This window comes from Crocuta crocuta, unplaced genomic scaffold, assembly GCF_008692635.1.
Source record: "Crocuta crocuta isolate KB4526 unplaced genomic scaffold, BGI_CrCroc_1.0 scaffold118, whole genome shotgun sequence".
In the NCBI taxonomy this organism is placed as follows: Eukaryota; Metazoa; Chordata; class Mammalia; order Carnivora; family Hyaenidae; genus Crocuta; species Crocuta crocuta.
The window spans coordinates 7,376,792-7,392,645 of NW_027551558.1; the positions used below are offsets into that span (position 1 = coordinate 7,376,792).

At 41.8% G+C, this 15,854-nt stretch overlaps 1 protein-coding gene across 1 annotated transcript; it reads left to right on the forward strand.

Annotated features, from left to right (window-relative positions):
* The first annotated feature begins 7,134 nt into the window (after positions 1–7,134).
* LYG1 (lysozyme g1) lies at positions 7,135–12,247 on the forward strand. The gene is made up of 5 exons (XM_077749368.1): positions 7,135–7,177; positions 9,047–9,151; positions 10,091–10,284; positions 11,806–11,938; positions 12,129–12,247. Exons 1-5 carry the CDS (start codon positions 7,135–7,137, stop codon positions 12,245–12,247), a joined length of 594 nt encoding a protein of 197 aa, XP_077605494.1.
* Positions 12,248–15,854: the final 3,607 nt, after the last annotated feature.

Genomic DNA, 15,854 nt, shown 5'->3' on the forward strand with positions numbered 1-15,854 from the left:
TGCAGTTTGGTATCTCTTCTAATTCTTATAAAGATATGATAGGATTATTAAAAGAAAAATGGGGCGCCTGGGTGGCTTAGTCGGTTAAGCGTCCGACTTTCGCTTAGGTCATGATCTCGCGGTTCGTGGGTTCGAGCCCCGCGTCGGGCTCTGTGCTGACTGCCGGCTCAGAGCCTGGAGCCTGTTTCAATCTGTGACTCCCTCTCTCTCTGACCCTCCCCTGCTCACGCTGTCTCTCTCTTTCTCTCCTAGAAATAAATAAAACATTAAAAAAAAAAAAAAGAATCTATTTCTAAAAAAAAAAGAAAAAGAAAAGAAAAGAAATATATATTTGGTTTTCATCTCTATTCCTGGTACAGAGCTCCTAAAATCCTTGGAATTTCTCAAGGGGTAAGAACAATAAAGGTGTCTTTTATTATATTAATGAGGTGAATTATGAAAGGATGGTGGATGGTGGGTGGGAGGGGCGACAGATGTGTGATTAAAGGGTTGGAATTTTCAGTCCCCTCATCCCCACCCCAATCTCTGGGAAGGGGAGAGGGGCTGGAGATTGAGTTCAATCTCCATGGCCAATCAGTCATGGCTAAGTAATGTGGTCATAAGAACCCAAAAGGAGGGGGTTGAGAGAGCTTTTAGGTTAGTGGAGATTCACGGATAGCAGTGTGTCTGGAGAGAGCATAGAAGCTCTATAGCCTGTCCTCTTATCTCACCCTACAAGTCTTTTCAATCTGGCTATTCCTGAGTTATGTCCTCTTACAACAAACCAGTAATGTAGTCAGTAAAATGTTTCTTTGAGTTCTATGTGCCAGGTACACAGTGTCAGAATTGAGTTAAATTACGACACCCAACTGGTGTCACAGAACTGCCTGTATGGAAAAGAAAAATAACATGAGAAATGGCATCAGAATTATAGAGGCATTCACTGCTCTCCTAGCCCAAGGGAGCATGACAGGGAATATCTTGCACTGTTCCTATTTAGTCTGACTTAAGCCTAAGAGCAGCAAGCTTCTTTTCAATACCCACACCACCTCCCTTACTGTTGAACACCAGGTCATTGAAAGGAATTTTCGTTCACATGGGAACTGACTGAAGACTGAACAATCCTGAGGCTTATGTGGGCATTATTTCTGTGGAGCTGTTGCCAGGCAGCATGCTGGCCTCTGACCAGGGAGAACCTTCCTGGATACTAATGTGGATACTCGGTTAGATCAGCCCTGGAGACATGGCCAGGGCAGATGGGGTCAGGGCATTCCCATACTTCCTTATACTGTAATAAATTTTAGCTGTTGGTGTGTGCTAGACAAAATGAAAAGAAAGGGCTCTTTTTTTTTTCTGTAGGGATATGATGTTAGGACACATTATTGTTCTACTTTTTATTCCAACTCTGCCAATAATAGAGAGAGACAAGCATTCTCATATCCTCCTTCCCAAATTTAAAGTTCAGGAACTCCCTGGGTCTACAGGTCTGGATCCATCCTTGCTCAAAGTGCCCTACATTCTTGTGGCCTCATCAACTCAGCCCCTGGTACACAGCAACAAAATCTTAATACCCAAAGTCTGAGCTGCAGATGCCCAGTCAGTGACTTCCCAAGTCATACGTATCCATTAATTCATTCACTCATTCTTTCCATAAACATTTATTAAATATTCCTTATGTGCTATTTAGGAGATGCAGGAAAAAAGACCCAGTCTTTGATCTCCAGTTGTTTTCAGATGGACCAAAAAAAAAGTGTCACAGGTACTGTGATAGAAATATCCACAGGGCTGCCTGCATGGGACATGAGCAATGAAAGCTTACTCTGGGATCTGGCATTGGGGACCCAAACTGAGTCTTGCTGGGTGAGGTTGTAGGAATTCTTCATGCCCTGACTGATTCAAAATATGTGTACCAAACACCCATAATGTGCAGACTCTGATCTGGGCTCCGAGGACTCAGTCATAATGAAGCAGCCAAGGTCACTGTTCAGAGCTTACATTCTAGTTGTGTCAGGGTGGAGGCAGGGGGAGAAGGCAGGGGATGCAGAGGAGACAGATTATAAACAAATTAGCAATGAGCAAGCCATTTATTCCAGGGGTTTTATTGAGTAGCTCCTATGTGTCAGGCAGGGTGTTAGGGTAGGGTTATAAAGACACATGAAACATAGTCCCTGTCCCAAAGGGCATTTCAGGCAGGGGGAAAAGCCTGTAGGAAGGCATAGAGCAAATGATGGGAAAATCAAGTCATTCAGTAGAGATGGGGCAAAGGGAATGGTTGGTAATAGAGGGGGTTCCTTCTTCTACTTATGAAACTCATCACTTGAGCAACCTAGAGCAAAGAGTCCTTTCTGGAAACTTCATATAAAACCTGTCAAAGTAGTTATTGAGGTAGGAATTTAGGAACAAACAGTATGTACTAGACATATATAAAAACATCATTCAGCTTGTCTAAGGTGTGGTTCTCCTTGTTTGAACTACCGATCAAGAATGAGTTTTTGACATCCCAAATTCATTTCTTTCCCTCTTCCTTCCTTCCTTCCTTCCTTCCTTCCTTCCTTCCTTCCTTCCTTCCTTCCTTCCTTCCTTCCTTCCTTCTCTTCTTACCTTCCCCTATTCCTAGAAACTGGAACAAATAAAAGCAAATGTTGGACTGAAAGTATCAACATGAATCTACAAACTATGATCTGCCTCTAAGGTGTGCTAGGGAACTAATTGGTTAGTGTTTGCAAAATGCCAGGACATTCTTGAATAAAAGGCCCTATATAAGTTCAAAGTATTTGTAATTATTGTGGTTATTACTAACTTGTAAGGCTTAGCCATAAATCTTTTCATAAGAGGATGAAGTCAACACTTTTAAAAAGAGGAAGCAGGACAGGGACTCTATATAAAGCATTGCGGACCACCTTGCCTCTAAGGAGAAGAGGTAACAGAAGACGGGTGAGTATAAGACGGACCGGGGAACTTACTTTCAGGCTTATTTAAAATGAAAGATCCAGTCATGGTGATCAATTGGCAATGATGGTATCTTTGCTGCTAAGTAAACAAGAAAATTTGGAATAGGATAAAACTTAAGGACCTTGCAAGGAAAGCCCAGGTTATAAAAAATTATGTAGATGATGGGATGATTTTTTTCTGTTCATTATATTATTTATAAAAATATAGATTTCTGTTAATGCAAGTATATAGTTACTTTTGTATTTGTGAGCATGTGCAAAACAAGGAACATAAACATAAGTACCTTTCACAGTTATAATAGTCTGAATAGGATGTCTTTGCTGTGAATTCAAAGCCAAAAGATTGACTGGGGTGTCTGGGTGGCTCTTGAATGCAGCTCAGGTCATAATCTCATGGTTTGTGAGATCGAGCCCTGAGTTGGGCTCTGTGCTGACAGCATGGAGCCTGCTTGGGATTCTCTCTTTCCCTCTGTCTCTGCCTTCCCCTCTGCCCCCCGACTTTGAAAATAAAACAATAAAAATTAAACAACAACAACAACAATGAAACCAAAGGATTGAGGTATTGGTATTTTGCCAGATAGCAATCTCTCCCCCACCATCACATTCCTGACAACGTCCATTAACCTCATACACCCTACATAATGGCTCTATAATAGAATCTTATTTTCTCTGGAAGCCTTGAAGGAGCTAAGCATGTTGGCACATGCTTAGCAGCTTAAGCCTGGCTGAGTAAAAGGAGAGACAAGCTTCAAGCAGATTAACAGAGAGGCCATGGTCTCCTTTGTTTGATCTTTGCTTAGAAAGGAATATTCTGGGGATAGCCCGCAGGACGAGGAAAGGAGCCTTCCTGGAGTTCTCAGCTCTGGGAAGTTTGCCTAGATGGGCAAATGAGGAGAATAGGGCACAGAGGCCTTACAGAGAGAGAAGAAAGGATGTGCCTTTAGAGAGTGAAGAGATGCCATCACACCTCCAACCTCTTTGTGGCTGGTAAACTGTTCACAATCCAAATTCAGGAAACATACATATTCACAGACCATGCAATTCTACCAAAAGCAAGTTCAGAAAGAGCCTTAAATTTTACTCTAAAAGCCAGATTTTTCTCAAGAAAATGTGATCATAGTAGCAAAAACATTTGATATTTGTGACTGTCATTGCTATCATTTTAATTTAGGCCTGTTGGTGGATAGCCATCTGCAGGGCAATGGGCTGTTGTGTTGCTGTGAGGAGGGAGGGAAAAGACAGGACAGCAAGAGTGTGGATGACTAAGATGAGATGCTACTGGAAAGGCCTATCACCCCACAGGGAGCAAGCAGAGAGAAAGACAAGTTAGCAGTAAAAGCAGGGCGACAAGACAGTGTGGAGCAGGAGACTTGTCTAACATGCATGTGTAGAGCAGTCCTCATTTTTTCTAGCATCAAACAGGGGGGACACGATGAGGCAGGGTCAACTTCCTCCCCAGCACCTCAGGGTGCTAAAACAACACACTTTCCAGGCTGGTTGGAGGGTCCTAAGGATGTGTAGTGGCTATGGTTTAAGGTTTCTGGTGAAGACCCAGGAGAACATTCATGGAAAAGGAACATGAATTCTGTGGTGAGACCAAAGACCTTTATTTCCACCTTTTCCGGAAACATTGGTTAAGGGAGGAGGAGATGGTCTATTATGCCTTACAGACCTAACCAATGCTTTGGGAATTACAAAGCATTCGGTGGAGGGAAGGTGGGTAGAGGCCACCAGGAACTTGAACTGGCCCTAAGGGATGCTTGGGTTGTTTGTTTCAAGTGTGCCCATCAGGCTACTGCTCCAGCTTGTTGACACCCCTGTGCTGTTTGTCACTGTTTTGCTCATCAGGAAGGAAAAAGAGGGATGCCACCAGAATTACTGTGCTTGGCATTAATTATGTGCACTGTGCTGTCTTGGCTTGACATTCTAATAATGGTTTTAAGTCCAGGGAGCCCCAGGGGGATTAAGAGATTGGCCTTACGTAAGTAACCAATGGACACTCCCCCAGCACACTCTAGCAATGCCTTCTAAACAGTCCCTTCTAAAACACAAAGTGCTTTTTGGCATCTGTAAAGTTAGATCACAGAGTTTGAGTTACTTCAATATGCTGTGTTTATTTCCATTGTCACTTGTTGCTCTTTCCAGATGCAATTAAAACATAACAAAAGTAACTTTATGTTTCTAAATAATTGACATACATAATTACATAGACTCTTCATTCAAGGGCTTGCTCAACAGAGCTTTAGTTCCCTTCTTGGAATGTGAAGTCACTTTCATATTGTAATGAAAACTAACTCCTTTTCCACTTGGGTTTCCAAGAAAAACAGCAGTTCCCTGGAAAAGTTGCAACAAGAGTAAAATGCCCTTGGTTTGGCATCTGGATGCCAGCAATATTTTTTTTTCCTGCAGTGTTCTTTCCATAAGGCCAGTGAGAAGTCTCTGTGAAGATAATCATTCATGAGACTGTATGAGCTTTTCCTATACCTAAGTGGCTCTTTTTTCCATTCTTCTTCCTGGGATTCAGTGTCCTCTCTCATTCAGTGTCAGAGGCTCAGTGGATACATTATAAATGATTCCTGTTGGGTGTTTGAACCTGAGAATTTTTGCAGACCCAGCTAAAATTCCACATTCCTGTATCTTTCTGGTGTTGGGACTGAACATGGTATTTTCTGCTCAACTGAGGGAAATCAGGTAGACCACCTCAGTATTGTGGGAAAGAAAAACAAAACAAAACAAATGGCCATGTCTGAGGAGCACACAAGTGCTTGTATAAGACTTAATTTAAATGACTTTCTTAATATCTCTCCTTTATCTTGAGAATTAATTTCTTCCTGGGTATTTGGAAGGAAACACCCATAAAGAGTAACCTCAAGGGATGCCTGCGTGGCTCAGTTGGTTGAGTGTCTGACTTTGGCTCATGATCTCATGGTTTGTGAGTTCAAGTCTCGCATTGGGCTTGCTGCTGTCATCTTGGAGACTGCTTTGGATCCTCTGTCTCCTTCTCTCTCTCTCTGCTCCTACCCTGCTCATACTCTCTCTCTTAAAAATAAATAAAACATTTAAAAAAAGAATAACCTCAAAACAAAAGAGATGAGTGCTATATTTATATGCACACTCCTACTTATAATGATAGTAATAATTCAAAATGATAGGTAGCCAGGCTCAGCTGATCTACAGAAAGGATGAGGAACACCCTGCAGTGGGAGGGGTTGGTGGGAGGTGGAGGCTTTGGGGGCAGGAAGCCAGCTCCTCCAGCATTGCCTGGAGTCAACCATCCTGGGTGGCATTTGCGTATTTGTTAGGTAGCTAGTGGGAGAACCAAGACTCTTTGGACACATGGAAGGTGGTTACAGAAATGGTTGGGATGAGAAAGAGAGAAAGTGGGTGAGTGCAAGTGCTTGATGCTGACCATATATCACTTCTCCCAGCTAGAGAGCACCTTATGAGTTCAATTCTGGCCCCCTGCCTATGACTTGACTTCATTGGAATTTGACTTTGCTGGTGGAATAAACCTGTGTCTCTATCTCCCCAGGTTCTGGCCCAGGTTTTCTCCTGCACAGGAGCTTTGCAGAAGGGGGATGGGGAGCATGGCTTAAGGTGGCCAAAGGGGTCTGAGATTCCCAGGCTGGGGGGTTAGAGCAGTGAGAAAGGTCTACCCATTCCTTCCTCCAACCAAACAGAGTATGTTTCAAGACACTGAAAGAACTGTGACGTTTCCTCTACACCAAACAAAAAAGAACCCAAATGAAGAGAAACACTAATATAAAAATCTCCTTTTCATATTATCTTTTGATAATGAGAGGGCTACAACTGAGAGAAGGCACATGCATCAAACATTTATTTTTCAGCATCTGAACTCAGGTCACTATGTTTCTCAGTGTTGAAAATCAAAACATCTTGGCTTCTTGAGATAATTACTATCCAGTAACTTGGTGGTCTGGTGAGTCCCTGTGGACCAAGCAGGAGTATCATCATTTTAAAACTAATTACAAGGATGGATGGGGCACATGCTTACTTTTGCTTTTCTTATCATGATTCAAATAATTAATTTTCTTAATTCACACATGGGGAAACTTATTCCTTTTTTTTTTTTACCTCTTTCCATTACATTACATATTGTTATGACGACGATTGATGTTTTCACATCTTTGAGTTAACTTCTATTCTAAAATCATTTTAGGACCTGTAGAGCCAGCTCATCGATATGTCTGTGCTGTGGCTGCTTGTGGGTCTCCTTGTCCTTACTGGTGAGTAAGAGTCTCCCACTGACTTTGGAGATGGGAGGGTAAGCATAGGAACAGAATGGTATTTCTGATACTTGAAACTGCAGTAGAAAATATTGGTCTTTTTTTCTAAGCTGTCCAACAAATACTAGATTCAATAACAGGCACTGGAAAATAGTTTCTTTCCAAATACACCACAAAAGGAGGGGGTTCTCCTGTAGGCTCGGCTTAAAACAGCATTGCTGGAAGCTGGACTTCAAATACACATCATTGATAAGTACTCATTAAGCACCGTAGAAAGACTGAGATGGCTTCCTGTAATAAGACTAATGCAATTTCAAATAGAAAACTGACATGAAGGAGATCAGGGACATGTGACTAAGCTAACCACTGAGGCTGACATAGTTGTTATGCCTGAATTTCAGATATGGTCTTAAGGTTCCTTGCAGCTGTGACACAAGGAAAAGTAGATGTTTTTTGATAAATAAAAGGAAGAAACATAGTTTCTCAGGAGAAGCAAACTTTTTCTCAGTTGTAAATTCTGAAGATTTCTCAACTAGGGTCCTACATTCATTCATTTGTTGATTGATCCATTTATTTAACAAGTATTTTTAAATTTCAACAAGATATTTTGGGAATATAAGGATCTTTAAGGAGCATTTAATGTGACTAAGGAGTGACTTTGAGGCAGGGAGCAATGAATGACACAACCAATTAACAATATTAAGGGTATTTGTCACCAATTATAAATATAAAAATGTACTGATTAAAAAATAAAAAAGGATACATGAGCTCATTTGGTTTTTAGTACACTTATAAAAGATGAGGTCTTTTCATGTCCATATTTCTTTCAGATTACTTATCAAAAGTTTGTAAATTAGATGTACTCCAAAATATTAGTATTTTCAGATGCCAACCCCAAGAAGCTCTTAGTAAGAAAACAGAACCTTAAAAGGCATTTATATAAATATACAATACACATATGATGATGTGTAGTAGATTTATTTCCAAAGATGTGCAAATCATAAAAATTCGATGATATGAGCAAAGAATAAAGTAAATTAAAAAAGAGCAATCTAATGAGGGGTCCTTACAGGCTTATCATGATTCTCTCAGGGGGCAAATTCCTGCCCCCCATAGGTATCTTGTTACTGGTTCATGTGACCTTCTTCTGTGTGAATTATGAATACTAGGGAATTCCCTTCTCTTCAGTGGCCTTTGTGAAAAACCTCTCCTTCCTGGAAAAATAGCAATGTAAAGAGAGATAGAAAGGCAAAGAGATAAAGGGAAGAAGTGGAAAGAGGGAGACCCACATAGAGACCTGGTCCTGTGCATCATTACCTGTCCTCCCCTCTTAGCTGTCTTAGGCACCCACCTAGAAGAGCACACCATCTAGAAGACCAGGGAAAGCCAGCTCCAAGTCCCAGTGGCTTTACTTTGGGTCTGGATTGAGACCTTAGGGAAGCCCAGGCTTTATACACATTTCTCTAGAGCAACCATAAATATCTCACCAGACCAGCCAGTCAGGAATATTTGAGGGTGAAGTACTGAGAGTTCTCCTAAGATATAGGATGAGGACTGGTTATAGGAAACAGATCATCTGGATTGAGTCCAAGACACCAACTCAACAACGTTGGACAGCCCAGGGCTTTGCGAGGAGTATCCAACAGTTCCTCATGCCTGTAGAGTAGGAGGTGACAATTTTGTATCGAGGAGGTCTCTAAGATAATTTCCTAATCACCATACTGTAAGTTTCAAAAGTGTTTTGATTCAGAGTGAAGTTCTTGTTGTAACTGATTTAAAGTTCTTTTTATTAGTGGTGCTTCATTCATGGACAGATGATCAAAATGAGTCTAGTTCAATGCCTTACATTGAAATTTTCTCAATTTGTAGACTCATCTGAAAGCAGCAACTGGGGATGCTATGGAAACATCCGAAACTTCGACACTCCTGGAGCATCTTGTGTGATTGGAAAACGTCAAGGCCTGAACTACTGTGGTAATTATAATCTCCTTGTTCACCTCACCCGCCACTTCTCTTTCTCTCAGAAAGTGCCTCCTTTTGGCAAGGGTGGCTTCGACAGGATTTTGTCCCTTCCTCTGATACCTCACACCCATGTCTCCCTGTCCTGGCCCACAGATTTTTGTCCTCTCAACATATCCTTCTGGCTCCCCCTCTTTCCCACAGCCCCACATTACCAAGTGGTAGGAAGAGCACTAGATGTGGAGCCCAAAGACGTCATCTGAGTATATGCCCTGGTTTTTCCACTAGTCATTTAGTTCCCCTACATCTCCACTAAATGGACTTTAAAGTGCTTACTTTACAGTTTTGTTGTAAACTCTGGTCAGTAGAATGTAGAGTGTATGTAGATGAGAGTACTTTTGAAACCACACATATGCTTACAAGGTAAGCAGGCCAGCCAGGTAAATCAGTATTAGTTTTCATTTTGCTCCACATCCTTGTTATTCTACAATGGTTTAAGCTCATGCAATTTCTGGATATCACTTTAGGGAGCAAAGGTGGGCAAGAGTGAGCAAACCTGTCAGGGAAACACTCCAAGGACTTCTTAAAGGAGTTGGGGGATTCTCTCTTTCACGTCTGGTGCCTGTTGTAGCTGATGGATAGGCATATCTGTTTGGGGTGCTTAGGATGGCGCCAGTGTGCCTGTGCCCAGGGAATTGTCCTGCATGGGCCAGAGCAGCCTCTGAGAGCCCAGCAAGGAGCCCTGGAAGCCACAAAGGATACTGCCTCAGTGGATGCCAACTCAAGCTCCAAGGAGAATGAAACTTTTAGGTCCACTAGGGATTTCAGACTGAAACGTGAGCTTCTTGGTCCTAGACCACTGCTCAGATCCTTGGGGTGTGATTTCTGTCCTCTTGAGCTCCCACATCAGCATAAATCACACAAGTCACATCTTTCCTTCTGTGTTTGCTTCAGGAGTTCGTGCCTCTGAAAGGCTGGCTGAAATAGACATGCCATACCTCCTGAGATATCAGCCTGTGATTCGTACTGTTGGCCGAAAGTACTGCATGGATCCTGCAGTGATCGCTGGTGTCTTGTCCAGGGAGTCTCATGGTGGCAACGTTATGGCCAATGTGGGCAACGTGGGCGATGGAATCGGGGTTGTGCAGGTAATCCTCTGTCAGTTACGATATAGGGCTGTTGAGCTACATGACATGATGGTAAGGGGACATCTTCACATTTATTGTTGTGGACACCTGCAGTGCAGCTCTGTGGAACACAGAGTGAAAGGTGCTCCCTGGCACTGTGAGAGCCACAGCTCTGCCTGATGCAGGTAGCAACATCACTGTTTTGTTCTGAGCTATGGTTTCTTTTGAAAATCAACTATGTTATGTTTCCAGGATATCATCCGTGGTTCCCTATTCTGGATCCTTGCTCTGTTATTTTGTAACCACATGACTTCGTTTAATCTCCTTAGGCCTTAGTTCCCTCACCTATATGATGCCAGATGCCGTCCTCATAGAATTGTTATGAAGACTCACTCAATGCTATAATGGGAAAACGTGTTTAGAATCTGGCAGATTCTCAGCAAATATTGAATTCCCTTTCCTTTTCTTCCTTCTACACAATTCTTAGTTCTGAAGATCAGTTTTATTTTTGCACTATTTCTGTCTCGTCTCAGCTTGTCTCACAGAGACTCCCAGGGAACTGGGCATTAACCCCACTTGTTGAATTAATTGTGTCCCGGGGGATCAGTGATGGCAAGGAGACAATGGCACTGTGCTTTTTTTCTATTGCATTTGACGTTGTTGTAATTGTTGAGAAGCCTTTAAGTATTGTGGTCATCTTTTTAGCTTTTAGGAACATGTGATCTCCTCAGTGATCTTTAAACTGGCCTCCTATTACTATTTGGAATGACACTTTGCAATTTAAAAGTACTTTCAAATGCTTTCTCTTGTTTTGATTTAGAGACCCACCCAATAATCTGATAAGGATGGGAGGAGGGGAAGGCATGCAATTCATCCTTTCCAAGTGAGGAAGTGGTTTTGCAAGGATTGCAAGGACAGAGTCATTGTTGCAAAGCCACGTGGCAGCTGGAAAATGCAGAATTGGCACCAATACCAACATGGGCAATGTTAGGGGTCAGCATCATTTCTGATGCCCTGCTCTGCCTCCTCTGTGAAATCTTGTCCTTGGGAAAAGGATGAGCCCATCTACTTTGAAGATGGAATTGTCCCAAGTCAGACATTTCTCCTAAACATGTTGAAACTCATGTGGAATGGCGACCAAAGATGTACAAGAAAAATTAGAAGTACTTTTAGAAATTCAGATTACCTGAAAGGAGAATTACAAGTACACATAGAAAAAGCCCTTTCTGACCTGTTTGGAGGGCTTGTGTTTGCAGCATTGAAGGAGGGCATCAGCCTGGGATGTCCACTATCTCTGTCATCTTAGGCTTTCAATTATGCCTCTCACCATTACAATGAAGCAGTTGCAAAATGTTTGCTCCTCTTTCGGTTGCCCAAACCTTGTAGCTTTACTGTTTATCCCCAGGGAGATTAAAGGTGGCATTAGTTCTGCCGGAGGAGGAGGAGAGAAAGAGAAAGGAAATGAAAAAGCAACACTGATCCCCATGAAGTCCTGTCACCTGCCCACCAAGCTTGCTGAGCTTTTCCTCTGCCTCCCTCTAGGGCCCTGGCCTTTATACTCCCACATCCTGGATCAGCGAGTCCCAGGTTTCTCCATTAATCGAGGTCCTGACTGTTAGGATCAAAGAAATCCAGACCAGGTTTCCAACCTGGACCCCTGACCAGTACCTGAGAGGTAAGTGTAAGCCAGGGTTGGTGGTTTCACAGCATGGAATTAAGAACAAATACAAGACATTACACGAGATTCCCCCAAACCTCAGTTGCCTCCTACTAAGCAACTTGGAAAGAGAATCTAAGCTAACTGTTGAGACCCTGAAGCAATGAAGGGCTATGGGGTCAGCACTAACCCATCTCACCAATCCCAGGTGGACTCTGTGCCTATGCTGGGGGCCCTGACTACATCAGAAGCAACCAGGACCTGAACTGTGACTTCTGCAATGATGTCCTTGCACGAGCCAAATACTTCAAGAGACACGGCTTCTAATGCCCCAGAGCAAAGAGGAGGCCTCAAGTGTTACACGGATAAAACTAGCCAATGGAGCTCATAACATGAATCTGAATTTGACCTGAAGGTCATCAAAATAACATGAATCCCATTAAAGAAAGAGTTGTTGCCTGCATTTTGTGGTGTGGTATGTATGTAAATTAAGGGTTGTGTCTCCTTAAAGGTATATGCAAGTTAGCTGTAATGTGGATTTCCACAAAATGAATCCTATAGTTCATTGACTAGCATTGCCAGATTTAGCAAATAAAAACACAGGAAACCCAGTTAAATTTGAGTTCCGGGTAAAGGATGACTGATTTTTAGTATAAGTCCCATGCAATATTTAGAACACATTTACCCTAAAAAATTATTCATAGTTTATCTGAAATTCAAATTTAACTGGGCATGTGGCAACTCTTATCACTGATTTCTTTGATAAAAATCATACATAGTTTTCAATTTTAATGAGAGGCGCCTAGGTGGCTTAGTCGGTTAAGTGTCCGACTTCAGCTCAGGTCATGATCTCATGTCTCGGCTAGTGAGTTTGAGCCTTGCATTGAGCTCTGTGCTGATGGCTCAGAGCCTGGAGCCTGCTTCAATTTCTGTCTCCCTCTCTCTCTGCCCCTCCCCCACTTGCACTGTCTCTCTCTTAAAAATAAATAAACTTAAAAACAATAAATTTTAATTGAAAACTTTCAATGAGAAAAGGCTGGGATGGTGACCAACCCCATCTGTTGGGTAGAAAAGTTTCTGAAGAGTTGCTCCTTTGCAGCATTATCTTAACCCTAGGATAGTCTCTTTGTCATTTAATTTTACTTCTTCCTTCCCTTTCCTGGACCACATAACCTTCTCCTGCACCCATACTCCCCCACCTCAGCTAGATTATTCCCTGTTTGGGGCACTTTAGACTAACAGAGCCAGGCCATAGGATAGTGATTCATCAGTCAGAACTACCCTCAAGGACATTGACCAGCATTATACTGGTAAATTATTGAATTCAAAGGGTTATGTTCTATAATGCAATAAATGCCCCATTCTCCCAACTGTATGAGATCAATACTCTGCAGAGTGTCATTCTAGAACAACTGTCATCATTTTAGGCAGCAGTATTTTTTTTAAGCAACAACTGAGTGCTTAGCTCAACTAAATCATACAATATAGTTGAGGATAACAGCCAACTGCACGTGTGCACAAGGTACAGACTCAGGGCCTGTAGCAGGTAGCAGCGTGAGGTGCTCATCTTCTGTGTCAGGGGCCTGTGGAAACTGCTCATGACCATTGGTGCCCTTGACTTCCTCCAGGGCCACTTCCTTCTTAGTTTCCCCACCCACTGCTTTTCAAGGCTGAATGCAGGTAAAGGATTCTCACCAAGGAAAAATGACTAAGGAAGCCTTGTGAATACACTCTCTTTGAATATTTATATTTCACTAGTGCTAAGGAAGTAGATTATGAGGCACTGGTTATCAGCCCACAGGCGAAACATTTGGGTGAATAAAAACCTCCTGAAATCACACCATTAGGGCAGCCTCATACAGCTCCCACTACAGACACATATGCCCAGGAAGTAGGGGTAGCTTGTGTACATGCTGATAGAGTCCTTCCTGAGAAAATATCCAGCCAAAGAAAGCCAATTAGGAGCACCAGGATGTCACAATAGGAGCTCCAGAGAAGGCTCAGCCACATGAGAGTTGGTAAAAGTACAGGGTATTAATTATATAGCTACTAACAAATCCTTACTTGTAGAGCAATACCTAGCTGACAACTACTATATTAAAAACTATAAAGGCAAAACTCATACTCCAAGTCTCTTGTTTTAGTTGGGATACTGATATACTAACACTTGGGACACAATAAGATTTCCTTAAAGAAGAGGTAACTGAAAATTGATGTGGGAACTTTGGTGAAGAACTGAGGCCAGAATTCAAGCAAGAGGCTAAGGCATTTACTAACTGCTATATTCTCCCACTTGCCCTGACAGGATACACCATTTTTATGTACTTGAACAGACCAAAGAACTGCCAACCACAGGTGTTAAGGTACTTGCCTTAGTCACAGAACCAAAATCCAAACTCAGATGTTTCCCATTTAAAACCTTTTTATTTTACCCTAAGTGAACACATGCATGTAATTAGATGATTATTAATATGTATGGTGTCTGTCTGTCTATATGGTGGGGTGTTAGGGTGCCAGTCATCCCAGTTTGCTCAGAGCTGATGGGTTTCCTGAGACATGGGATGTTCAGTGTTATACATGAGAAAGTTAAAGGGGAAAGATCTTGGGCCAATCCAGATGAGCCAGTTACCTTAGTTTGGTGTTATCACTTGCAGTAGGTATTTGAAAATGAGCAGTTTTCTTCTTTCCCTCCCTTCTCCTCACGCTCCTTATATTGTAATTGCCACAGTGCTTGGGGTAGGAGGTCAGAGAACGAAAGGACATTGCTGGTGTTTTGAGGTGATACAAAAGGATGCTAAGCATCTTACAGTTTACACTGGGTAGGATGGTCTCATCCAGTGAAGGCTGTATATAAATGAAAATGTGTGTGTGTGTGTGTGTGTGTGTGTACACATTTTTTTTAAAACCCCTTCCTGAGTTAGCCTTTTGTCAACTTTATAACTCAGGATTTTTTTTAACAGGTCTGGGAGCCATCTCTTTGAAATGTAAACATCTAGAAAGATGGAGTATCCATGATTCTGTCACTATGATAGTTTAGCTCTGGGCATTTCCATGTCATAGAAACAAGAAAATTTTTATTACTTCTTCCGATAAAGGTGAATTTAGGGTAAACTTTTAAAGAATACACAGCCAATGGTGCCATTAGGTCTTCTCATCTGTATATAAAGGTTAAAAATAGAGCAGCATAAAAAGATGATAACTTCTTGGCTGTGTAAATAGGATAGAATTTATTTCTATATATATAATTTCTTTGCAGATGATCAACCGTGTCCATGCTCTGGTTTATGCTTATTCAATAATAAAATTGCTTTCTTTCTTTTTGATATTTTGTGTCAATTTTTAAGTCCTTAACAACACAAAATAAAAAGAAAATTTGGTTAAAGATCGCTCAACACTGGGCTGACAGTCAGCTGGCTGTACGAGCAACTGGTGTTCCAGATTAAGTCTTAATCATGTACAAATTCTTTGTTTTTTCTCTTTTTCAAGTACAAGATTTTCATCAACATGCTAGGGATTTCTTCTGAGAGATTGTGAATCTCATCACACAAATGGTCCTGTCCCAGAGCAGACGTATAATCAGTTCACAGAAAAGTTGTTTAGTAACCTAGGATTACTGTACTTTCCTGAGTAATTTTTGTTTTCCATGGAGTTAATAATCACCTTTTATTTGCTTGCTGTCTTAGTTTTCTCTGTACTTAACAGTATTTGAATTCTAAATCTCTTCTCTGAGGTAAATCAGAAGGCTCTAAGAGCACGCTGGGGTCCTCTTCACCATCAGCCCTTCTCAGCTATCCTCTGTGGCTCCTTCCATTTTTTGCATCCTTCTTACCTTACTTCTTTGTATTGATGGAGCACATCCTCCAGCAGCTTCCTGAAAAAAGTGAATGGGAGATAAGTTTTTTCCGGATTTTTCTTGTCCAAAAGATCATTTTCC

Coding starts and splice junctions, on each gene's coding strand:
- LYG1 (XM_077749368.1), top strand. CDS start 7,135: ATGTCTGTGCTGTGGCTGCTTGTGGGTCTCCTTGTCCTTACTG. Junction 7,178..9,046: donor GGGTCTCCTTGTCCTTACTG/GTGAGTAAGAGT, acceptor CTCAATTTGTAG/ACTCATCTGAAAGCAGCAAC. Junction 11,939..12,128: donor CCCTGACCAGTACCTGAGAG/GTAAGTGTAAGC, acceptor CACCAATCCCAG/GTGGACTCTGTGCCTATGCT.